This window comes from Larimichthys crocea, unplaced genomic scaffold (assembly GCF_000972845.2).
Source record: "Larimichthys crocea isolate SSNF unplaced genomic scaffold, L_crocea_2.0 scaffold82, whole genome shotgun sequence".
Taxonomy (NCBI): Eukaryota; Metazoa; Chordata; class Actinopteri; family Sciaenidae; genus Larimichthys; species Larimichthys crocea.
Window position 1 is genome coordinate 1,039,594 of NW_020860793.1, and position 26,564 is coordinate 1,066,157.

The 26,564-nt window shown below is 38.8% G+C and overlaps 3 protein-coding genes across 7 annotated transcripts; 2 read left to right on the top strand and 1 right to left on the bottom strand.

The window, feature by feature from the left end:
• The first annotated feature begins 1,705 nt into the window (after nucleotides 1–1,705).
• On the top strand, nucleotides 1,706–14,245 carry spina (spindlin a). Of its 4 annotated transcripts, none has more exons than XM_027277035.1 (8): nucleotides 1,706–1,889; nucleotides 5,883–6,035; nucleotides 6,370–6,475; nucleotides 6,964–7,012; nucleotides 7,728–7,863; nucleotides 8,131–8,248; nucleotides 9,807–10,040; nucleotides 10,144–14,245. In XM_027277035.1, exons 3-8 carry the CDS (start codon nucleotides 6,436–6,438, stop codon nucleotides 10,341–10,343), a joined length of 777 nt encoding a protein of 258 aa, XP_027132836.1. In that variant the 5' UTR covers nucleotides 1,706–1,889; nucleotides 5,883–6,035; nucleotides 6,370–6,435; the 3' UTR covers nucleotides 10,344–14,245. The 4 variants fall into 4 exon arrangements, with proteins under 4 accessions (XP_027132836.1, XP_019121008.1, XP_010742584.1 ...); XM_019265463.2 differs by having other exon boundaries at nucleotides 1,708–1,942; nucleotides 5,883–5,984; XM_010744282.3 differs by having other exon boundaries at nucleotides 1,710–1,889; nucleotides 5,883–5,984.
• A 4,501-nt stretch (nucleotides 14,246–18,746) lies between these two features.
• Nucleotides 18,747–24,125, bottom strand: LOC104929700 (GTPase IMAP family member 8). 2 transcript variants are annotated; one of them, XM_027277040.1, is made up of 5 exons: nucleotides 24,049–24,125; nucleotides 22,555–23,095; nucleotides 20,607–20,647; nucleotides 20,298–20,375; nucleotides 18,747–20,089 (listed from the first exon to the last, which is right to left on the bottom strand). In XM_027277040.1, the coding sequence occupies exons 1-5, from the start codon at nucleotides 24,071–24,073 to the stop codon at nucleotides 19,446–19,448; spliced, it is 1,329 nt and encodes a 442-aa protein (XP_027132841.1). In that variant the 5' UTR covers nucleotides 24,074–24,125; the 3' UTR covers nucleotides 18,747–19,445. The 2 variants fall into 2 exon arrangements, with proteins under 2 accessions (XP_027132841.1, XP_027132842.1); XM_027277041.1 differs by lacking the exon at nucleotides 20,298–20,375.
• A 135-nt stretch (nucleotides 24,126–24,260) lies between these two features.
• LOC113745492 (GTPase IMAP family member 7-like) lies at nucleotides 24,261–25,783 on the top strand. The gene is made up of 2 exons (XM_027277042.1): nucleotides 24,261–24,304; nucleotides 24,412–25,783. The coding sequence occupies exons 1-2, from the start codon at nucleotides 24,277–24,279 to the stop codon at nucleotides 25,191–25,193; spliced, it is 810 nt and encodes a 269-aa protein (XP_027132843.1). The 5' UTR covers nucleotides 24,261–24,276; the 3' UTR covers nucleotides 25,194–25,783.
• Nucleotides 25,784–26,564: the final 781 nt, after the last annotated feature.

A 26,564-nucleotide genomic window follows, 5' to 3' on the forward strand; every position in this document is an offset into this window, starting at 1 on the left:
CAAGTTTACCCTCGACCATGGATAAGTTGTGGCCACTCATTTTTTTGTGTTGTCATTGCACATCAAAGTTTAAAGCTGCTCAATAAATAATCAGTCAATAATGCGCTCTTTTTATTTTTTATGACAGACAAATATTTAGTGAACACTTTGATAGAGTTGATGCTCTGTAGCTGCTGACAACTAAATCACAGCTATTACTGTGCTACCAACTGTTTGGTACTAGCATTAAAATAGAGCATGCAGTAAGGGATGATAAAAAATATTTGTGGCTGACATTATATCAGGTTATTCTCGTCTGATCTTTTTTTTTGTAATTGTGAGGTAGTAATCATAATTCTGAAATATGGAAGTCATAATTAAAGAGATAAAGTCTCCAATCTTTCTCTCCTTTGGTGAATGAGGCGCTTGTACTGTACTTGTACATCCAAAAGTGAAGAGGTCTCTGACAACAGCTATGAACGTTACTGTCACATAATAATTCATAACAAGTTTACGAACACACACACCCACACACACCCCCACACACACACACACACACACACACACACACACATGTGCGTGCATGCACACAACTGCCTGCCTTCATATTATTCAGACTGAACTATAAATAAAGATAAAACAATGTAAATGTGTGATTTGGAATAATCCAGCAGTATGTGAAGGCAGCATCATAGCTCTGAGGAAGACTGACTTTAAATGATATTGCCTTAATAACTACTGAGACTAAAATTAAAATCATGAATTGATCAGCTGACTGAACTTTTACATCTGTCTGTTTGATTGCCATTATCTGTCTGTCTCTCTGTCTGTCTCTCTGTCTGTCTGTCTGTCTCCTCCACTGTCGCATTCAACAGCAGGACGGATCACTATTACGCAGGGAAAAACAGCGTAATGCGCCAGTCGGTGTCCTTGTATTTCCTCTCGGTTGCACTATTTGGCAGAACAAGCGAGGGGCGGGGAGACAGTGAGAAGTGTCACGTCTGCAGCAATACGGCCGGAAGTGAGGTGACACAAAAAAATAAGAGCACTGTGTTTCACTTCATGTTATAGTTTGTCTTTTAGTCAGGGTTTACTCTAAATGTTTTATAAGCCGTATTTATTTAATCTTTATTTATAAATAAACAGTGCAGATTCAGCTTTTAGTTGGCAAAATGATGGTATATATATATATATATATATATTATACAGCACACTAACATTTCAACAGGCTCAAAAATATAAAAAATAAATAGAGAAATTATATTAATAACAAAATCATTAAAAAGACAAAAAAATAAAGTGTGTATGAAAATAAAACAAGTGATTAAAAAAAAATGTTAGCTTCATATTCTAAAAGCTAGCATTAATATTAAGTTAGCTGCTCCTTAAACAATAATGTTTCATTTTTTTACATTTCTGTTTCTGCACCTGTTCAGTACTGAGGATACAATATTTTAATGTTTTAGTGTTGGTTGAAAGATTATTTTTATCTGTTGGTTTAGCTTTATGCTAGGCTAAACTAAGCTAAGCTATGTCCTGGAGCGCTGTGCTTGACACAGACTTAAAACGCTCTGACAGTGGGAAGTCAAAGGGTTAATGTTCTTTACGCACACACAAAACATCATTAGTGGACCCCAGCTATCTCCTTTTATTTAAAAAAAAATGCATTTGCATATTTTGTAAAATACACGTCAATGTTGTTATCCACGGTGTCCGTGGTGCACGTATTGTGAAAGGCTCCACCGGATATCCCAACCTTCACCGTGTCTGGCTTAACTTTCCGTGCTGAGATGGCCGTGGAGTCTTTGCTGGTTCCTGTGAAGTCGAAACGGGCTCTGTGGACAGACAGCAGGAGGCGAGAAAACCCGCCGCAGTCCCCTCCGACCTCCATTTTATAAAAAATAACAACGGTAAGGCGGAAACAAAGACGCACCTGTCTCTTAGCTCGCTAGTCAGCCCGCAGGTAAACAGCCATAAACACACACACACACACACACACACACACACACACACACACAGAGCGCTCGTTTTGTCAGCGTTCTCCCGCCGACGGTTGGTCTGGCGGGGGAGGGGCAAAGGGAAGCAGCGACAGACAGTGAGAGACCTAACCCAGTCTGCTGCTGTCTTTCCCGGGGCGTTTTTCTGCCTATTCCCGCAGAAACGCCGTCGGACAGTCCCTCCGTTGTCCGCTTGTCTGAGGCCCCTCTACGCCCCCTTTTCACCTGAACCGGAGCTGTAAATAATAGTAAAAGGCAAGCAACATGGCTGACACTGGCCCTGAAGAACCTGCCTGTTCGTTTGTCAGTGATGACTGTTCATTAATTTATTTATTTTTGCTATATGGTGGCTAAACTAGGAACCTCATTTACAATGAGAGCAGATGCAAAATGAGACAAGGACACAAGAAATGAGCTGACAAAGTGTGAAAGCAGTGAAAACCTCCACAGCCTGTCACACATGCATTTCTGCATTTCTCAGCCCAGTGCAGTCAGTAAAGTTAAAGTGTGTACAGCTGTGTGCGATCTTCCGATCTGAATGCTCCAGTCTGCTGCTGGATGGAGCTACGCCCCCCCCTTTTTTTTTTTACCAACGTGTAAAGCAAAGATCAGCTTAGCGCCTGATCCTGCAGGTAAAAAAACTACAACCCCCACCTGCTGATGCTCGTCTTTTCCACTGAACACCAAGTGAGGACTGGAGTAGTAAAAGATTACAGTGTGTGTTTTTGTCTACCTGCACTGCACCACATCCGCCTTCCTACATCTTGAGGACGATGCAACCAAAAAGCTGTCCACCCAAAGCACAGTGAATAGTGCCATCCTGCTCACACCTCGCAACATCTTTCCATGCAAGTAGTTTTTATTTGTTCATTAGCATGGATGCTAACTACAAATGTTTCTATGGCTACAGCTCTACTACAGTGTAGATTACTGAAGCATGTAGCATAGCAACAAACGTTTCTATGGTTACAGCTCTACTACAGTGTAGATCACTGAAGCATGTAGCATAGCAACAGACGTTTATATGGTTACAGCTCTACTACAGTGTAGATTACTGAAGCATGTAGCATAGCTACAAAGGTTTCTATGGTAACAGCTCTACTACAGTGTAGATTACTGAAGCATGTAGCATAGCTACAAAGCTTTCTATGGTTACAGCTCTACTACAGTGTAGATTACTGAAGCATGTAGCATAGCTACAAAGGTTTCTATGGTTACAGCTCTACTACAGTGTAGATTACTGAAGCATGTAGCATAGCTACAAAGGTTTCTATGGTTACAGCTCTACTACAGTGTAGATTACTGAAGCATGTAGCATAGCTACAAAGGTTTCTATGGTTACAGCTCTACTACAGTGTAGATTACTGAAGCATGTAGCATAGCTACAAAGGTTTCTATGGTTACAGCTCTACTGCAGTGTAGATCACTGAAGCATGTAGCATAGCTACAAAGGTTTCTATGGTTACAGCTCCACTACAGCACAAAGTTGTTATTGTTACAGCTCTACTACAGTGAAGATTACTGAAGCATGTAGCATAGCTACAAAGGTTTCTATGGTTACAGCTCTACTACAGCGTAGCATGGTTGCTAGGCTACAAAAGTTTCTATGGTTACAGCTCTCCTACAGTGTAGCATGGATGCTAGCTGCCAATACCTCTACAGTGGTTCATTTTTAATCTCATTTTGTTAACTTGAGTTTGCTTGCTGTCAGATGATAAACACCTCTGGCATACAGCTGAACACTGACTCACAGTGAAGCCATCTTCACTGAAAAATAATTTTCTGCTGGCTGAATTAAAAGATTGAAAATATTTTTGACATATGTTGGAAAGTTTTTTTAAGGTTTAGCAGCTTTCATGAAGTTAAGATGAAGACGTGACTTTTCTACTGGGCCATAACTGAGTACTTCAAATTGAACAGAGTCAGTGTACAAGAACTCGTCTTGTGGGCATGAGTATTTGATTTAGACGTCAGTACTGGTTCAACATTCAGGGTGTTTTCAGTCACACAAAACAACTTCTGTTGTTGGACTATTTCCATAAATGTGAAAGCATTAGACAGTAATAGATTTAGAGCTCTCTGTTTACAGAATACGGAAGAAATGGTTGTCTTGCTGTGTGTCCTTTTTGGACATAACTCAGAGAAAACAGTGCGTGGTATAAACACTGAGTACTAAAAGTTTTATTTTTGAAATACACAAAATAAGTTCTTTTTGGCAGTCAGTGTACTAGAACTAGTCTTTAAAAAGACATGTAAGCAAAGCTCCAGATGTATTGTTCTTGTTGAATCACAGAGCTCAGTGTCTTAATAGTTTGGGCAGCGCTGGGGCTTGATATAATCCAGATGTTTTTGGGGGGAGAACCGAATGAAACATTCAGTGTTTGATAGATTTTTCAGCCTGCAGTTCCTTACAGTACCAGCACAGTGTGTGTGTGTGTGTGTGTGTGTGTGTGCGTGCATGTGCAGTTTTGTACTGAGGTCCACGTCTCTGGTTTCAGTACGCTGAAGTTATGCGCTCGGCAAAATGATGTCGAGCGGTTCCTGCCCAGCATCACTCGGCCTCTCATGACAACAGATGACTAATCATGTGTTGCTCCGGGCAACGGAGGGAAATCACCACCAGCTGCAGCCAAATGCTGCAAAAATATCTCTTGTTGTTTCTGGTAGGTTAGTTTCCTCTGCAGAAGTCTGTTTGACAATAAGTTGTTCATGTTGATGAATTGATCGATAATTTATATTGATAAATCTATATGGTCTTTATCCTTTTGACTGCGCCATCTGTGTCTATGCGTTACTAGCCATTTTGTTGTGTTAGTCTGTTGAACTAACAGTCAATGAAAGGAATAAAGCAACCATAAAGCCTATAGGTTTGGGTGTGAAATCCGGCTCTATAGCAGTCAGGTTAGTCAGGTTGGGTCTTAAAGTTGTGGGTATAGGCCGAGTATGTCTTGTTCTGAATTGTATTCCTCTCGGCGACCTTTATTCTGTAATTTTTACTCAGTTTCCCTTCACACCGATGACTGCAGTCAGAGTTTTCTTTGAAAGGTCTGGAACAGAGCGCTTAGCAAAGGGGACAGTGAGCAGTTAGCAAGTCACATGTGTTACATAACACCCTGCCTGCCTGCAGATAAATAATACACTGCAGGCCTTCCTCACAGGCTCCATTAATCAATAATTAAAGTCTCATGTTCATGTTGACATGAAACATTTGGGAGGCTGTTTCACTGCAGGCTGAAGTCTCTCTGCTTTCAAAATCCACTCCAGTCCATGTTATGTTTCTTTTATTCCTGACCTTCAGATAGTGCAGTCTGCTCACAGAGTTCAGATTTATCTTCAGTGAAAGAAAAAGAAATGAAAATTCTGGTCAAGGCGTTAGTCTTTCTTTTTCTAACTTGTATTCTTTGGTATTGTTTGCAGCTCGTTGATCCAGTTCATGGCTGCAGCAGCCTACGTGTTTGTGGTCATTGCTTTAATATCTCTAATGTCTTGCTTTAGTATCAACATGATCATTTTGTGGGCGTTGGAGCACCTGAGTACTGATCTGAAACGTCTCAGTTTCAGATCAATGTTTCCAGATTGCAGTTTACAGTCAGACTGCTGACTTCATACTAAATCATGATATATAAAATATGGGCATCAGATAAATACACACAAAGAGTTATTTAACATTTAATAATGTCAAAAAATCATGAAGCATTTAGCACAGACCTTATAGGGCAAGGAAGTACATCTGAAGTGCCCATGAGCTAGGCGTTAATACCCCACCTGTGTCTGTGTAATAGAGTGGTCGTATGTCACTAATTTAACTACAAATCTAAAGCTGTGACTTATTTTCACAGGGTCTCAGATAATAAACATCTTGCAGTTTTGTTGTTGAATTATTGATTTTGTGTTTTCCTATCACAGGTTTGATCCCCCCAGTTTGTTCTGCAGGTGAGCAGCCTGACACGTGAAAACCCAGAAAACTCCCAAACATCTCGCCAACACTCCTAAACACCGGAGACTTTGGTATGCTGACCCTGAAGGAAACTACACAATGTGTTTTAATTCATGTAAAAGGTGAAAAACAGGACTTGTGATCGACTGTGAGTTGTGTGTATTTAAGAGGCTTCCTTACCACAGGCCCAGATCAGATCCCTGAGGGGTCAGCGTGACATAAAATCATGATCTGTGTCACCCTCGGCAGCAGTTTGACGACTGTTGATGTTGTTGTAATTCCTGCTTGTCACCAATAGATGTCAGTAAAAAGTTCATGAGTGATCTGATTTCAGCCCAGCAGGATAGTGTATAGCTCCATGGGCAGATTTTAGACTCTTGTAGTTAGCAGTCATGTGTCTTGTTTTTCCTCACAGTAGATAATGTATTCCCTGTTTTCCTCCCCCTTCTGTTAAAGCCCTGGATAGTTCAGTGTTGTAGCTGTGTGGCCGGGCAGCCTGGCTGCATCCCTGCCTCCAGATGAATGAAGAGCACTCCGGGACACAGAGACACAGCTGATGCAGGTCAGAGGTTATCCTCACTGCCAGGACACACACACACTGATTAATATTTAACTTGCAGACACTCCACTGTGTTAGTACTTGTTTTCCGTATTTCATGTCATTAAAAATATAATAGGTAGATTTTCCTAGTCGGGACATGCGCTGGTGCTGACTGAGAGGATGGGAGACCCTGCTGATGAGTTCAAAGATACATTAACATTATACAGCTGAGAGTGGGCTGCTGAACAGTCACATTCCCAGTGCAACACATTTACACAATCCTTACACCATTTCTGTGTTTGCAGATTGTATTTTCACAAAACAGAGCTTGTCAATAAATTTCCTTTTGAGTTTTCACTACAGTCTCACAACTGTATTACTGCATGACAACAGCTTTGACAGAAAGAGTGGGATCTGTAGTAAACACGCTGAAAAGCACACCGCCAACATTTAATCTGAGCAGGCAGTTGTAATTTGTAAAGTGATGAATGTGCTGTTTTTCTCCTCAGGGCATGCAGGTGTTTCTGCAAATATGATGAAGAAAAAGAATCCCCATAAGTGAGTTAAAGAGGCTCTGCAGCTTATTTATGTTTTTGTTATGGCCAAAATAATATATATTACTCAAATATATAATAGTTCTCACAATTAGGGTTGTAAAATTTCAAGAATTTCCAATGTTGGAAACTTTCTATGGGAATAAATGGGATTAAGCCAGGAATTTACAAAATCAAAGGTTGGCCCTTATCAGGGAACATAAATATAGTTGGGGAAATATATTTTAGCATAATTTTGACTAAATCAACCAGATTTAATGCAAGTACTTTCTATCTATACCAATCCTCAATCACATGCACATATCGCACTGCTTACTGCAGGTTTATTGAGGCCAAGCCCCCTACCTGCACAGGTGATTCCTGAACCTAGACCACACAGATACTATTAAAGCCACACATTTGAGCTTGTGGACTACATAATTTTGTTCAATAAAATATTTCAAACTTGATAATTGTTGAAACGTCCTTTTTTAAAATTTTTATTATTTTGCATGGATGCCAAAAACAAAATGTTTATATTTATGTTTGGATATGATACAGTTCATTTAAATTATCCATATTTTCCAGTTAATTCCCATAAATGTCTATAATTCCCGTGGTATTTCCGAGTTGGAATATTCCCAATATTCCACAGTTACTTTCCATGAAAAATTTCCCAAAAACTGTATACAGTCTCAGAGAGGACAGTGTTGACTGTGATGTTTCATGCCTCCTGGAAGGAAACACAAGAGCAGTCTTGGTCCAACCACCAAAGTTCTGTCGCAGCCTCGGCGCAACATCGTCGGCTGCAGGATCCAACATGTCTGGAAGGAAGGAGGAGGACATGTGATCTGGAAAGGAGTAGTACTCGACCAGGTAAGCAGAGGGTGAAGTGCTTAGTGACTGAGTGAGATCTTAATTAAGTGTAGCAGCCGTTCAGGCAGGCATCAAAGTTGTTTTATTGTCATGTTACATGTGATGTTTAAATATATGTGTACAGTCCATAATAATCATTCTATCTGCATGGAGATCTCTCCATCCTCACTGCTTCCAGTACACTACAATGTATTATTGTTGATAACAATGTTGTGACTTAAATGAGAACACCAGAAAGACAATGTTTCAAATGTTTGTGCCCACCAGGTGCCAGTAAACCCGTCTCTCTATCTGATAAAGTACGATGGTTTCGACTGCGTTTATGGTCTGGAGCTTCATAAAGACGAGAGGGTTCAGGGGCTGGAAGTGCTTCCTGACAGACTGGGTAAGACTGTACTGAACACAGTGGTGATAGACTGCGCAATTAGTTTATTATTTACCAACAAAAGTGTATGTATGTGACATTTTTGTCGGTAAAATATATTTAATGTTCAAATTGGGTTGTGTTCACTAGTCCGTATGGACGCCTTACTCTTGTTGTATTCACAAATTTTCTGAATTGGCATGTTTGCTAACATTTTCAGTAATGGCGGAGGCCATGCCATTTTAGTCAAATAGAGTTTTGTCTGAGAAAAAAATGTTAATCCCACAGCCTCATATTTTCATTATGCCTTTGCATTCCTGCTCCCTAATTTGCTAAATTGTTAGCCCCAGTGACTTTTAGTCACCCAAAGTTTTAACATGTAGCGTGTAGCTGTTTATTATGTTTATCTATGTTCTTTTGAATGTGTGTAAATAGTTGTTAATGTATTTTTAGACTACAGCATTTTGACCCCTAGATGGTAATATGTACCTAGCATTGGTACGGGTCAGGTGATGTTGTAATTATCATTGTGCAATAAATGGGAACATCACCCAAAGATTCGTCGTCTGGACATTCACTCACTGGAAATGCGTCAAGAACAATTAATTTTCACCTATGTAAGTGACTGAATCAGTACTCACAACATAGCATGAAACAAGCTAATGTTTTATACATTTGCGTATTAGTGTTGGTTGCTTACATTTAACATGAAAAAATTCCAAATATTGCATGCTAAAGTTAACATGACAGCATTTGAGTTCGAAGATGAGCAGTGCCGGTCAAAAGTTGTGACACGCCTTCTTCATTTTTCTTTTTCCTATTATTCTCTAAAACTGTAGATTAAACTTGAAGTCATCAAAACACATGTGGAATGTGTAAATGTTTATGTTGTTTATGTGGTAAACAAAAAGCGTGAATTAAGCAAAACATGTTTTATATTTTATATCTTTCAAAGAAGCCACCTGTTACTTTGATAATAGCTTTGAACACTCTTTGCATTCTCTCAATCAGCTTCATGAGGTCGTCACTTCCAATGCTTTTTGAACAGCCTTGTAGGAGTTCCTATATACGCTGAGCCCTTGTTGGCTGTTTTGTCTACACTCAGGTCCAACTCATCTCAAACCTTCTTAGTTGGGTCAATGTGTAGACCAGGTCATTTGATGCAGCACTCCATCACTGTCCTTAGTCTAAAAACCCTTACATAGCCTGGAGGCGTGTTTTTAGATTTATTATTGTTGAAAAATAAATGATTCTTCATGGTGGGAACCACACATGCAGACGTCATGTCTTTACCTTCTATGCTTCTCACAAAGAGACAGCGGTTTGAAGCAAAAATATGAAGTATTAAAGTACTAAAAGACTAAAATACAGATTTCCACTAGCTTAATGTCCATTCTAATGTGTTTCTTGGCCCAAGCAGTCCTCTTCTTTGCATTGGTTTCCCTCAGTAGTGGTTTCTTTGCAGGAATCCGACCATAAAGATCTGATCCACACAGTCTCCTGAATGAATCTATTTACTTGAAGGTGTGTCACTGGAACCGAACATACCGTTTAACTGCCTAAATTCTTATCCCCACAGCTAAATCCCGTCTAACAGACGTCAATCTAGCGGACACCATGATAGGTAAAGCGGTGGAGCACATGTTCGAGACAGAGGAGGGTCCGAAGGAGGAGTGGAGGGGGATGGTGCTGGCCCGGGCTCCCATCATGACCACCTGGTTCTACATAACCTACGAGAAAGACCCCGTCCTCTACATGTACCAGCTGCTGGATGACTACAAAGAGGGGGACCTCCGCATCATGCCTGATTCCAGTGAGTCATCTCATTCAGCCTGTATTTAGGTAGATACATTTCTAAGAGAAGACATGTTAATACCAGATAATTAACTAATATTATTCCCTCTGTCACTCTGTAGATGACAGTGTCCCAGCAGAGAGGGAACCTGGTGAGGTGGTGGACAGCCTGGTGGGTAAACAGGTCGAGTACGCCAAAGAGGACGGCGGCAAACGAACGGGCATGGTCATCCACCAGGTGGAGGCCAAGCCCTCTGTCTACTTCATCAAGTTTGACGACGACTTCCTCATTTACGTCTACGACCTGGTCAAAACTTCATAAACTTTGTGGATGTCCCGACCCCCCTTCCCACATGACAGAAACAAAATGCAGCACATGTTGAAACATATGAAGCATTTGATCAAGCACTTGTTCCTCAGACCATCAAAGAGAAAAATATAGACTTGAAAAAAAGAATTCTCACAACGGGAAAAAGACAGGATTGATACTTTTGAGAATCATCTTGTTTTTGTGTGCGGGAACGTTTCAGACTGTCATCTACGACCTTATTAAACCCTCAAAATAGAAAAGAATGGCCATGGTTTTACGTTAACCTCACAAGGTGCAAGACCTGATAACCCTGGATTTAAAAATTCAGCTTTACACTAGAAAGAGAAACTAAATTTAAATTCAGTCTTCAAAGACTTCTTGTCATGTTTCCTACGTCAGCTAACACTTAGGGCCACAGAAAAACGAGACGACTCCCAGCAAAGAAGTGAAATCTGGAGCTGGTCCAAGGAGTGTGCTTCAAAAAAGGAGACTAGGAGAAGAATTATTCCTGGACCGGATAAATTGCGATCATGATGGAGAAATTAGCTTTTGTTTGATTTCAAGACTAGGGACAAACAACACAGCTCAGTGTTGTTGATTAGTCCTGTAATCCTCCAGATTTCTGGATTTGCCAGAGTACGAGCTGGTCTGATTTTGTGCAAACCAACTGAAGCAGCATTTGTCATTAGGAGCCATTCTGGTAAATTAAAGATGCAGCTCTCAGTGATGTTAACCCCTTTGGTGGTGGTCGCTACAACCGTTTGCAGCACATGTAGCGTTAGCAGAGTAGCATAACAGCTAAGCAAACGGTGGTGCAGTTAGCAGCGTCTTCACAGTAGGTTGCCAACTTAAATACATTTCTGAAAAGTTCAATGAGCCCATTTTGCCCTTTTCAGTATAACCCTAATATAACTCTGTCCCTGACAAGTGTCATGTCACTCATGTTTATCACGTCTGTTTCCTAAGTTAGCAAGGTAGCTAGCCAACTATCACAGTCAGTAATGTAGCAGAACTACAAAGCCTTGTTTTGATGGTTTAATCACTACCATTTGCCCTAAAGTTACTGTATAAAGCCATTCACAAAAACTGAAGCCTTCATGTATCTGTTTCAAATTAAGAGCCCGCTAGCATTTTTACTGGACAGAAACCCCTCTTGTCTTAACAAGTCTTTTATTATGAAACATTTGCAAGCATGTGTCCTGAGTGGCAATGCCGTTCATTATGGGAGCGGCTGAGTAACATCCATTGGTAAAATTCAGTATTATTGGTCTGGTGTTTGTATACATCAGCCCAAGCCTACACTCAAAAAATTAAATGTTGACTTGAATCAAAATTATTTCGTAAAGAGGTTCTACGTAATTGTATTAAGTTACTTCAACTCAAAAATGTTATGTTAGAGGTTCAACTACATAAGATTACAATTACTTGGAAATTGTAGTCAAAATAAATTTATTCAAGTCAACATTTCTTTTGTCTTGTCCAGTAAGGACTGGTAATCCAACTGTATAAAAGATTTCTAACATGACAAGAAAAACAGAAATGTAATTATAAAAATACTGAGTCAAAATTATGAGATACTTACCAAAATACTTATCAAAATAGGATACAAAGTCAAAAGAGTTTCAACTTATTATCTCAAAATTTCATAATCAGTATGTGATTCATACTTATTTTCACAGCTACTAGATCAATATTCTGTCTCAAGTTATTGATTTAAAAATTATTTTATAGCATATGCTATAGAGAACTCTGGAGTATTCAACAAAGTCAGGTAATAAAAACACATAATTTTGATCAAACTTTTGACTAGTAAGTCATAACTTAGCTTATCTTGATTTACAAAATCATAATTTTGATTTAATTAATAATTTTTCATTTTTGTCAACCTTTTTAACTCATAATTTGGACTTAGTCTCATATTTTTGCATTTAGTGTGTCAACATTTTTCAAATCCTGACTTTTGTGGTGGAAGTGACGGGAAGCAAAAGAAAAATTGATGCCAGTCTACCCTCAAAGTTAGACTTTCTGACAGGGTAAAAAAAAAAAGGAACAAAAACCCTTAAACCAAGCTTGATGGATGGGTCAGGAGACTTATCTTACACTTAAATATCCTAAACTGTAAATGTATGGCCCTTATGTTTTCGATGAAGGTTAATCCATGTGGGATTTCCGCCCCACTGTTGTACAGAACAAAACAAGACAGATTTCTTCATTATATAGTGTGCTACTTTCATAGGTTCCATTTCACCAACATCAGCCAAATATTCATGAAGAGAAAAAATCTTTACCTGGAGACGTACGCAGTTATCATGATCATTGCCAAAACCCCTTCCTGTTGTGAAGTTGTTTTACATGAAAGATGATCAGACAGCTTTTTCTTGTGATTTCACTAAAGCCTTTGGATTTGCGCGTGTTGTCTTTTCTAAGTCATCAGTGAAGGATTGAGAGGACGGAGAAGCAAAAACTGAAACATGGCCAAAGTCTTCGGCAGTTTGTTTTAATGTTAAATGGCTTGTTACAAACGGACAAACACCTGGATCTGTGATTTCTTGGGTTCCTCCATTTGAACTTTGAACACCGTGATGGATTCTAAATGTCATATAATTGTTGAATCAGACAAAATGGTTTAATTTGCATGAAAAGGTTGGGTCATATTGTAGAAAGGTAGTTGATTGAGTCTCCAATGTCAATGAGAAACAAACAAAGTGGCATAACAGTCCTCAAATACCCTGGATTGGTATCTCAAAGATAGTTGACTGTTCATTCCAGTCTCATCCCCAGCACAAATGACATGGTCTGTTGTCTTGCTTCAAGCCACTTTGTTTTCCATTCACGTTGGTATTTGACAGATTCAACAATCTATATTTCTCCAGTAAGACTGAGCCCAAGGTTTAGATCCAACACTCTCCTGGCTGACTGAGGAAAGTTTTTGTCCAAAGCCAATGAGATGATCCCGTATGTTCCACAGTGTATGCAGTAAGAGAAGACAAAGTCACAGTCGGTTGTGTTTAGTATATGAAGAGATTAACAGCCATTGAAGGTTTAAATGTCCTTTTTGACAAATGTACATTTTGTTTAGTTTGGATTTACTCAAGACTGAAGCTTTTCCATAAACCCGTGTTCTGTACTCATCTGAATTTGTAGTTTAAAAGTATTAAAAGAATATCAGAAGTATTTAAGTGAAATTCACAATTTGAATATAACATACGGTTAGACTTGATTATCGCAAATAAAGTTGCGATTTTCAGTGTTTTGTCAGCCAGCTATATTAATGAGCTGTGAAGATGTTTTATGAACAAATCAAGGCACAGGATGTTAATTTTCCATATACATCACAAACTCCAGTGTATGTTAAGTTTCCTCTGTTGGAAAAAATTGGAACATTTGAGCACTTTATCTCCAAAAGCAGTTAAATGAAGGGATTCCATTTAAAGGTTGATGAGCCATGCGTTCCATCCTTGAACAATCCCATGAGTCAATGTACAGAACAGAGGTGTCGTATGAAAAACTTTAAGTCTGTGTACTTCCTGTGATGTAGCTAGTTGCTGAGGTAGATTACAGCTCTTACTATAACCGCACTAAAAAAAACAAAAAAACTCAGATTCTCCCAGAGGTCTGTGGGTTTCTGCACTTGTATATTTGTTTTGTTTTTCATTAAAGAGAAGTATGATTGTGATCATCTCATCTGGCAATGTTTTAATTAGTTAACGAGACATGGTATCGTTACTAAGACTTTATTCGCAGCAAGGTAATGTCCAATTCAGTCAGTACATTTCACTGTTCTAATGATAACGGATTATTATTGCTTATGTTGGAATGACATGGGCCTTCTATCATCCTTCTGCTTTGTATTGTTTGTTTTTGTATGTTTTCAAATATATGTTAAGAATTTTTATTGTTAATGGAAAACCTGACACGGCGTGCTTTGTTTTCTTTCCTACATGGTTCACTTTCAAGCACTTGACATATGAAGCTGTTTTTTTGATGTGAGCTGGTAGGAACGGAGGGAGCTGAACGTCAGTCTGTGAAGATTCTCAGTCATCCAGGTCATCGTTCGTCGAGAAGAGTTAAATCGGGGCTGACTGGACTTGGTGGTTGAACTGTGAAAATGTTTAACCCAAGTGGATTTTTCAGTTCTGACTGACAGATTTAACTTTTCTCAAAGAAAGCTGGAACTATACTTCAGTGAAGAAATGCAAAGGACTATATCCAGAGATTCCCAAGTTTACTATAACTATAAAATATGTAGCTCAGCTTGTTTCTTAGTCACAATACTTTAATAACCACATTTAGGGGAATGGCAGAACATTTACTGTATGTGTTTAAATTAGCAGATACTGAAATTTGGTTTCCAATATCCAGCATCCTCTCTCAAAGTGTTTGAGTTGCAGTGTGCAACAAACATGCTGAATGGTAGTTCAACTTCCCCTTAGACTGTATGTTCTAACAGGCATGTTCAAGAACTAGCATAGCATAACGCCTGAATCTCTGACTATCATCTGTGCCCATTATGAGTCAGACAGTAATGTAGGAATGCGTATTCTTGAACTTTGGTCAGAGCCTAACTATAGCCGGCCTTGAAGCTTTAACCAGTAAGTTAAGGGGAATACTGGTTTTAAAGGAGGAAAACATTACTTACTGTACAAACCACCTTTCATTTTTTGCCTGCTTAGTGACTGGAAAGGTGTAAAAGTGGGCAGGGGTTCTTTGTCGCAGTACAATGGAGTGAAAGTGTCCTGCACTTCACTTCCATCCAGTGATGGAACTGAACCACATGCAGCTCCTCATTTCTAATCAGCGATGGTTGATTTTGAAATGAGATTAGTTTGTAAAGGGGTCCTCCTGGTAGAGTGTGTGCCCAACACACTGAGCCCACATACAACTCCTCATTTCTAACCAGCAGCACGTCATCGCCTCTCACTGATCGTCAGCTGTCACAATACAGACATGAAAATAGATCTATCTCACATTTTCTTAAAAAGGGTATTAAATATGCACTTAATCACTCCATAGATAATTAATGAGTAATGACTCAGGTGTAGTTGTAAACTATGACTGTACCCTTCAGAGGTTGGGTTTAGCAAATACTCAACCAATCTGCTGAAACAAACTAATGAAGCGTATTTTTGTGAATGTATTTTACAATCCGATAAACATGTACAGTAATGTTTAATAAATAATAATCAGTGAAACCAAATGCAATGAACAGTAAGCAGTCACCTAAACTTCTGAAGACACGGTAACACCTGTGTGAGGTACTTCCAGCTGTGACTCTGTCAGTGTCTTCTTTTTGCATTTATATAACCATGTCTTAACCGACGTAAAATGCAAGCTGAAGTCTCTTTGTGCTATACTCAAAACAAAATGGACGTTGGACAAGTTGAATCCATGAACAGGCTCTCTCCTAAAATGGTGAACATGAAACATTATACCTATGGAAGCCCTAAGTGGTCATGTATTATTTTATTCATATATTTTATTACCTCCATTTTCTCATGATAATGAGTTCATTTTCTTGAGATCTCAAGAAAACTGGGCTTTGTTTTCCCGAGATAACGACACAGTTAAATCGAGATTTCGAGATAACGTAAATTCGTGCTGACCTGATCCTGATTGATGGATGTGAAGCACTGACCTACAAATTCTTCTGATAGTGCTACATTGAATGTCAACTCAAGATCTCTTTATCACGAGAAAAATAATGGAATTATCTTGTTATCACAAGAAGAAGAAGAAAATAAAATATGTAAATACATGACCGCTCAGGGCTTCCATATGTACTTGCTAAACATCAATATGTTAACATTGTCATTGTGAGCATATTAGCATGCTGATGTTAGATTTATGTTCAAAGCAAATGGCTGTGGACTTTTAGTCTTACTACATGAACAATGGATGAAAAAATATTAAGTCTTATTAATGTAGTGTCACCAGAGTTGCTTCACACATCAGTGGTCTCCGGCTGGTTATACTACATCGCAAAATATTCAGTGATTGTTATTGTTATTTGAGGACTGTTGATTGCACATTAGCCTAAAACCAGAATGTTGGTTTGGGCTCATGAATTGAGAGTACAGGAATGAAAACACTAAAAAACACCACTCATAACATACTCATAACCTGAGTATACGTAACAGGCCATTTATAACATTACAGCATTTTAAATGTTTAAAATTTAGTAAGCCACTGGTCCTAGTCTTGATGGTGATTCCTTACAAAAAAGATCTTTATCATCTTATTGACCCCTCTCTGACAGATTGATCTGGGGTTCGGATGCTGTAAATGGTAAACGGACTGTATTATATAGCACCATTCTAGTCTTCAGACCACTCAAAGCACTTTTACACTACATATCTTCTTCACCCATTCACACATTGATGGCATTAGCTACCATGCAAGGTGCCAACTGCTCATGAGTTTTAGGAGGTAACCATTCATACACTGATGGCACAGCCTTCGGGTTCTTGCCCAAGAATACGACATGCAAACTGGAGGAGCCAGGGATCGAACCACCAATGATCTGATTAGTGGACGACCCGCTCTACCTCTGAGGCACAGCTACCCCTGTAGTGAACTTTTGCGTCACATCGTGGGATTCACACAGGCTTGGACATGAGTTTGATGACCATGAACTGACACCAGGTACACGGATAAATCAAATCAAATCAGATTTTATTTGTATAGCCCAAAGTCACAAAGTACATTTGCCTCAGAGGGTTTTACAATCTGTACAGGGAGTGACACCCTTGTACTTTGACCCTCGGTTTGAGTGAGGAAAAACTTGCCCACAAAAAACCTTTAACAGGGAAAAAAGATGTGCAATAGATGTCACGTGTACAGAATAAATCAACACAAACATACTGTACAATTACAATGAATGATAAAATGATTACAGTAGCAGTGGAACCTGTGATAGAGAGACACAGATGCACAGCAGCAGCAAATTAATGAACTTACTATAAACTGTAATGGAGATATGGTAGCAATAATGACAGTAATAATATGTTTAGTGGACGTCGTGCAGGACCACAGCAGCAGCAATGATCCACGAGAACCTGCTGGACGAGAGAACACAGAAACTCCAGGGAAGTTTGGTTAGTAACATGCATTAATGAGACATGTATGTTTACAAATGGTGGTGGTGATGATGGGGAGAGAAGGACAGAGAGTTTTCAGTAAAGGGAGATGTGACTGCATCTTAAAGTAAAGTCTTAAGTCTACTCTTAAAAGTGTTGACCGTGTCTGCCTCCTCAAGAATGGTAGTTTGTTCCACAGAAGAGGAGCCTGATAGCTGAAAGCTCTGGCTCCCAATCTACTTTTGGAGACTATAGGAACCCCAAGGAATCCAGCGTCCTGAGAGTGCAGTGTTCTAGAGGGGTAGTAAGGTATTATGAGCTCTTTTCGATATGATGGTGCCTGACCATGAAGAGCTTTAAATGTAAGGAGAAGAATTCTATTCTAGATTTAACAGGTAGCCAATGCAAAGAAGCCAAAATGGGAGAGAGGGTACACTCCAGTATGTGAAGTTTTTTTTTTTAAGATCTGACCTTCGGTGTCTTGGTGTCTATTCGGCTCCCATTCACTCACCTATTTAATACACAACCACCATCAGATCTGAACTGCAGCAATGGAATTCTGGGTGATCAAGATGGGCACATCCCACTTCCAGCTTATAGCTTTTATTTCGTCCTGGACATTGAAGAAGATGTCGGCTTTTCCTTGAAACACAAGTGTTGAGAGTGCTGAAATATCAGCAGGTTTGCCATTTTACTGGACATCAAGAATTATGATTACAGAAAGACTTTATTAATTAACCACACCACAACAACTTCAGTCATTATTATAACAAAGTGTTGAAATGTTCAATATGCATGTTTTTTCTTCCACAACAGGCCACTAGGGGTCAGACCACTCTTTGAGAATGACTTGAAACGTAGGGCTTGTTTTTGAGCCAAACGAGAGACAAACAGAACAGAGAGTCCGAAATGTAATAATTTTTTTTTAAATGTGTTACAATTCTCAAATTATTTTAGTAAAAATTGCCAAATATTAAGACAAAAAATTGGCGGACCCCTACAGTCCCAGACCCCTGGTTGAAGACCCCTGTTTTTTAGTATTAAATAGTAGAAGATGGCCTGACAACAGTCTCTATGATACCCAACGTACTTTTGAATTTTTCCTTTTTGTCTTAAAACAGTTCAAAGCTAAACAATATCGTTTCAAGTAATGTTCTGATCATGCACAGTCAATTCAATAGTGCAATAGTTTAGTAATTTGTAATATTTTTCTATTAGCCCCATGAACTCATCATATTAGTCTAACAGAAGAAGAGCTCAAAGGAAGACATCAATGCATTCATGCAAATTTCATTCCTAAAAAACCCACAAAGAATATTACATTGTATGTTTTACTTTATTATTACTTTATTTTAATATTTCAGGATACATAACAAAAGATTGTCTGGTACTAACCAACGCTTATACAGTATGTAGAGTAACATCATCATTAAACAATAAAAATTTCTTAGCCAACCAGATCATTGCTATATAGTGCTCATTACAGCATTAAAATATCTTCTTTTTTTCTTTGTCTTCCTCTCTGCTCGCATAAACACAGTTCTGATATACAAAAGCCATGCAAATAATCAGACATCATACTGTGTGTTATTAAACTGCTGGGTCTTGATATTTTACTATCAATATTTTGAGTTAACTTGACAATACTGAATACTGTCTGGTTAACTGGGGGCAAATTCATTTGATTCTGCTGCTTTACAGACTCTCAGACTACAAATATCTAGATACAACATGGAAGAGTGCAGTATTGAGTATATTTTGTTGTTAGCGTTAATGTCATTTTAAGACCTTTGAATATTCTTACTCTTCTTTTGCACCACAGAAAAAACAAAAATGAAATCATGTATACATAATAATAATGTATGTTATTGTATGTCACACAAAGGGACTCAACCTATTTGTCACATAAAACTATTGAAAATACTCGTCCAGAGAGGTCAGAGAGGGGACACACTCACTCCCACCACTCATTTCTGCTTGAGGCTACATTATCCTGTATCTGACAGAACAGTGGGCACATATTTATACTGCATTAAGTTTAATCCTCCAATTGCAGTGCATCAAACACCAAGGACATCAGGGACTTTTTCTTTTTCTTAAAATTTGGAATTTTCTTGATGAGCTCAGTGACTTGCTTAGAGTCTTTGGAGGAGTTGTTGAATAAATGGTAGCGATTGTTGCACATTGCAACAATGTTCTTGAGGGCACCACATGCATTAATATACTTCTCCAGACTTCCTTTCAGGTCTTCCCCATGGGTCAGCAGGACGGTTGTGCTATCTCTGATCCTCCAGCCAAGCTTGTTCTCCAGCTTCTGTATTATTTCTTTCTCAGAATCAGTGATCCGACCCAGCTGTAACACAAGTAACACTACACATGGCCCTTGCTGACAGAACCTCTTACACGCTTCTACCTGTGCCTGGCAGTTTTTGACTTCCTCGTTAAAGAAGTCTGGGGTGTCGACCAATCTCACCTGCCTCTTGAATGGTTTTTGGATTATTTTGGCCTCGCACTGCTTGGTGATCGGCATGGAGCTTGCCTCTGATCTAAAAAGTTGCTCCGGGTCGATTTTAGGATATCCGGCAGTCAGGATGGTATTTGCAGATGCGCTCTTTCCAGTTCCAGTTAGGCCCAGCAGAATGATGTTTATCATAGTGTCTGTCACTTCATTGGCACCGTTACCTGTTAGATACAGATACAGAAAACAATGTTTTTGATTTAAAAAAATGTATCAAAAAACCCCAGACATATAAACTTACTACACACATGGATGTCTCAGCACTTTTTTGCGTCTCAGTTATACTTTATTTAGCAAACCACTGCAAAGCAGCATTTAATTATCACATTTGTTATCTTATTATACTGTTGTATAGCATCTCTCAAAGCATACAAGCGTGATTCTGAAATGTATCTCCAGCAGATGCAGAAAGGCCATATTGAGGGGTCGATGGAGTCATAGCGTCAAGACCTGTGAAGATACAACATAAACCATGTTCTTTGATTCCTTTTCTTAAAATGTTTTACACCATTCTACACTTTTCTCACAGTTGACTGTTGTCAGTGAACTGCAATGAAATTTTAGGATGCAGAGTCTCCACGGCAGAACCAGAAAGAGTATAAAGCATATGATGTTTGGTACTCAAGGTTCAATCCAATTAGTGGCTCTTACAGTTAAAAATAATTAAAACCAGAAACTTACCTGCTCTTTCATAGTGAGGCAGAGGAGGGCCATCAGATAAACTGTAATAAGGATTACAGAAAAAAAAGTCAGCTGTATTTTAAGCCAAATTAATTTCGTCCTACCTGTGGAAAAAGACATAATACTGATGATTTCTTTGAAATAAAATTCTACTCAAACCTTCTCTCTGTCTCTGTCTCTGCCTCTCTCTCTCTCTCTCTCTCTCTCTCTCTCTCTTTCTATCTATCTATCTATCTATCTATCTATCTATCTATCTATCTATCTATCTATCTATCTATCTATCTATCTATCTATCTATCTATCTATCTATCAAATAAATGTCTCTGTAAATAATATTTTAAAGAGTATGGTCTAGACCTGCTCTGCATGAAAAGTGTCATGAGATAACTTATATCTGCAAGAATCATTTGTGTTAATATTACATGCCTTAAATAATCTATGTGTTTAGAATAACAACAAAAGAATCCTCTTTAAAGCCACTGTAAAAGCTAAAGCTGCCTGGGAAAAAGAACTGAATGTTACATTTTCAGACGACCTGTGTGGATAAAGGCAATCAAAAAGGGTAAGCTTCACTACTTCATTTGTACGTCTCAGCCTCATACAGTTTAAGGTCCTCCATAGGATCCACTACTCTAAAGCACAAATATACCCAAAAGTATCAAAAGCCACGCCCCGCAAACCTAAGCCACATGTTTTATTTCTTCTCAAAACTACAACATTTTTGGAGTATATTTTTTAAAACATTATTTGATATCCTAAAAATAGATATCCACCAATGTCCCTTTATTGCTATCTTCGGGGTTGTTGTGGAGAAACTGAAAAGTCAGTGGTCAATGGTGAGGTCAGAAAGGAAGAAAGTGCTCAGGAGCCTCTGATGTCTTATGCTGTATTATTTATTGACACTTGACCAAGGAAAATTAGAGACACTTTCAAAGTTCATCAGAAGTGTCTGAGTCGGTCTCACATTCTGCCCAACTTATCCTGGTGGTCAGACTTTAAACCCCAAGATAACACCACAAATACTATACGCCCAGAATTAGTCAAAGAGAATGTCTTTACCCATAGAGGTGTTATTGTCAGCATATTCTAGTCTGGAGACACAGATGTCTGTTTACGCAGATTGGAACGTCAGTTGCAAACTATCTATTATGTCTAGAAAGGCAGCAATAGGCCTCTTCGAGCCTGGCCACCACAGTGTTGAGATAGACTGGCACCTACTGTTCTCAACCAAAGCCAAACAACTAATACTGCTAAGGACCTCAAGGCTCACACGTAACCTCGTGTAACCTAAGAACAGAAAATTCTATAACAGGGATCCCAGTCAAGTTTTCCCTCCATCAGCTTCCTCCTGGTTGGACGACTTGATGTTTTTTTCTTAAACTTGAAAAGATCAAGCTGACACTAAAAGACTCAACAAAGAATTTTTTTGTCAGGTGGCAACCCATTACATATTTCAAAGATCTGTTTTTTTCCCTACTTAGTACATTGTCCCAGGATCCTCATTTAATACCAAGACGTTACTTATTTCTTTGTTTTATATTTTATTCATTTTTTAAATTTTATTTTGTTTTTCCATTTGTTGCTTTATTTGATTTATTACTTAGTTCCTTTCCATTCTTTGTCATTGTGTTGTGTCTCATTATTTATTTATATGATTGGGATAAAAAAAATCCTCTTTAAGTAAGTTGTCTTCTAAGTTCAAAACAGAGAAAAGAGAACTTGTTGGTCCTCAACAATCCCCAATCAAACCTGTGAACAAAGCTATATTAAAGTTTGGATTATGTCAGGCCTTGCAAACCACAGGGACGTTTCAGCTCTTTAGAAAGTCTGATGAAAGAATGAGGAAATGTACTGAAGAACACAAGCTAGCCGTAAAGTAGGGTAGGATTTTCTACTCTAGAGTATATAGTATGAAGTCTTTATTGTTATGTTGTTATAGAGTTTCTACCTGTTTACTGTGATCTTCATCAAGGCTGTCCTTCTTCTTCTCACAACTCTTTCACTGTAGTTCTTGTAGTCATACAGAAAAGAGTGACGGCCAAAACACCACGTTTTACATTCACTGGCCAGATTTTCATTAGCGACTGCCAAATGGATGTTGAAAATTTGCTTCAGATGAAGGAGTGATTGTAAGCTTTCTATGTCCGGTAATATGATAAACACGTGTTCTGTGACTTGTTGTCCAAAGATCTCCTGAAGTTTGCTGATCTGAGCCACAACGTTTTCCTCTTGGCTGTTCTCTGAATCTACTGCCAGTATGAACAGATTGGGTCCAGGATAAGAACGAGCCATGAGGTCAATAATGTCCTGGTCCGGGTGCACCGAGTCTTCCTCAAAAAAATGAGGAGTGTTGATGATTTTGAATGAGTTGTTCACAGCTAGGATTGGGTTTGTGTTGAAAAGATTAGTGCCGAGGATCCAGTTTCCAATGGCGGCCCTGTACTCAACATCCTTTCCAAAGAGAGCGAAGGTTAATAGTTGAGGATATGCTGCGTGAGAATCAGAATCAGAGTCAGAATAAGTTTTATTGCCAAGTATTTTTTCACATACACCAAGGCAAATTATTTGTATGTACACTAATAATAGTATTTCGGAAATGGAGAGAGATTAAAAGCAAGGGCTGTAAGTCAAAAGCATGAATAGAAAAATGACGAAAAAACAAGAACTTGAAATATAACCAAGAAATATGTACAATATGCCTTATTTAATTTAAAAAGTGATATGGTTTTGTGCAGGTTTTTGTGGAGTTTGCACATGGTTTTAGTAGAAATCCTACTGTTTGGTTAAATTGCCACTAAACCACTCACTTCCAGTCATGGACGAAGAAGAGATAAAGTCAGAGAGGGCTGTTATGATATCATTATTTGGAATTCATGTAACATACAAAATAAGCCTTTAAGGATAGATACTTTATTGTCCTTTACAGGAAATTTGTTTCCGCAGCCTGTACGTGCCCTTCATACATACATACATAAATAAAAAATATTATTATACTATTAGTTTAAGATCTAGTCAATTCAGGTCTGTTCTATTTAGACAGCCCAATATCACAAATCACAGTTTGCCTTAAGGGGCTTTACAATGATGCAATATACAACACAGCCCATCCTTTGACACTTGATTTAGGTAAAGAAAAACCCCACCCTAAAACATTTTAAGCTGTGTCGAGGTCAAAATCACCTCTTTACTGCAGCTAACTCCACAAATACGTATTTAATAAATATGTAAGATATTTATAGTTTTGTGATGCCATTTTCAAGGCATTATCCCAAAAATTCAACATTTGTTACACCCTCATAAAAAACCTGTGACTTAGGCATTTAAGATACTGACTGTAATTGCAGCATTTCTGATTAGAGTCTTGTCGTGGACCTTTTTACGCATGTCAGTCCCCAGAAAATGTGTTTTTTGAAAAAGAGAAGAAATACTGTAAGACACTTACTTGGTGGTGATCTCTGAGAATTCATTTTGGCTGCGTGGTGGAGAACAGTCAGCAGGTAGCTTTCACTAGAGTCACTGAATCAGCTTTGAAGAGTGTCAGACTGAAACACACTCATATACTGTAGATATGGTGTACGTTGATCCACCCTGTGGGCGGAGTGCTGAAGACAAAAACAATAGTTAGCTCAGTTCTGTTCATTCTCCAAAAAGCCACACGAGAGAGACAGAGATGGGTGCAGTCTGTTCACTCCCTCCAGGTAAAGTTGGAACTTTTTCAGCATATTGCAGTCATAGTGATTTTTATTTATTTATTTTATTATTTTTTTAAATTTTATTTACAGAACATAACCATTAATGTTTACAGGTCCTCCACTGAGGATTGTGATGATTGGGAAAACTGGTGTTGGGAAGAGTGCGGTCGGTAATACCATTGTGGGAAGAAAGGTTTTCAAGTCTTCAGCGAGTGCGCAGTCAGTAACAGAGAACTGTGAGAAAGAACGGGTCAGAAGTGGCAGAAAGATCCATGTGGTCGACACACCTGGCATTCTGGATACGTCTAAAAGTGCAGAGAGCATCAAGCAAGAGATTATAAAATGCATCCAGGTGTCCTCTCCCGGCCCTCATGCCTTCCTGTTGGTCATCCAGATTGGCAGGTTCACCAAAGAAGAAGAAAACTGTGTCCAAGCCCTGGAGAAAATCTTTGGACCTGAGGCGTCTAAGTACATGATTGTTCTGTTCACGCGTGGCGATGAACTGAAAGGCAAAAGTATTCGGGAGTATGTGCAAACAGGCCACCCGAAACTTCGAGAGGTGATAAACAGGTGTGGTAACCGGTACCATGTCTTCAACAACAAGAAAAGGATAAAGAGGCCTCAAGTGATTGAGTTGATCAAGAGGATTGATGAGTTGGTGGCAGCAAATGGAGGGATGCACTTTCGTGAAGAAATGTATGAGGAGACAGAGAAGACTCTGCAGCAGCAGAAGGGTGACAGAGAGACAGCAGAGCAGCAAGTTTACAACTTCCCCTTCATGGCCGATCTGCTTCAAAGGGTCATTCTGTTTCAGGCTATGCTAGCTGCCACACAGGACAACCCCAACAACCTGGACCGCTCCATCACCGTCCCCACCTCCAACATAACACCATGACAGCCTTCAGTTCCAGTTCAAATTTCTGCTTGTCTGATACAGAGACTCAAATAGTTTAACATACATACATTTACTCAATAGTTTAACATACATTGTCCAACAGCTAATTTATGTCCCTAGGACAAATTATTCAAATGTGTAAGTAATAAATGTATAATGAATACAGTTCTGGAATAATTATATATATTTGGTTATATTTGGTTATTTACCCAATATCAAGTATGTGTGTGTGTTGCTGCTGTATATAAATTTACTTGATGATATGCCCTAAAGTTTGACCATGACATGATGGGTAAAAAATCCTTTCCTTGGCAATGTTGTGTAACGCCAAGGCCAATACAACCATCCTGGTTCACAGATACACTAGTTTTATAGCACACATAAAGGAATATTGTATGCAGTACAAGGTCTTTCCTGATGTGGTCATATCAGTAGAGCAAAAACACAGATTTATATTGTATGATCACTGCAAATAATATTGCATGTGTGATGATATGTATTGTATTTATAGATTTGCTCTACTCATTTGAAGTGTAATATGTATAGATGTTAGCAGGAGATTCTATGTCCATGTAATTATACTGATTAATATGGGCAAATAAAGTCTCTTTCTTTGATGAGATTTGAGTTTGTGTGCTGTACTGTGCTACTTGTGGTTTTGTGAGTGAAAATGAGTCTTGTGCCACTTTCTCTTAAGAATGGGAATGGTAAACTCACTGGGGACCTGAGCTATCACCCATTGCATGGGCAGGTAGCAGCAGTGCACAAGCTTTCTACCCCTTCCCACGTGGGCTGCCTCTTCACTAAGCATTTATTTTTATTTACGCCTTTATTTTGTGATGACAGTAAACACAACACATGGTTCTGCCGATAACTGTGCTGTATTCAGAGCCCAATGTTGGAGTCCTGTTGGAATTTCAGTTACTAGTGGTAACAGTAAATGCAGGTAGTATTACAAACACAGAACTCTGTTTGAAGAAAGAAGTCAGGCAATAATTGACCTTTTGAGCAACCATGATGTGATTTTATGCTGCACAGGCATGAGACTGTAAAGGTGAAAGTAGGTGGTTACCTCACTGATGCTGGGGTTATGCATCTTGTCACCTGTGTGCTAAGCTTACTGACAGACACATTGCATTTCCTGTGACTACTTCATGACCAGTAAAATGCTTTACATGTGAAGCTGCATAATTGTAAGGTTTGCATTAGAAATAACCAAATGTTTTCCCACGCATCACCACTGACTGTTCATGATACTGTAAATACATAAATATTGCAACTTTAACCTTTAATCAGTGGGCCCTAGGTTAATTCAGCATTATGTTACTTCATTTACTGATAGATAGTGACATAACAGACATTTATTTAAAT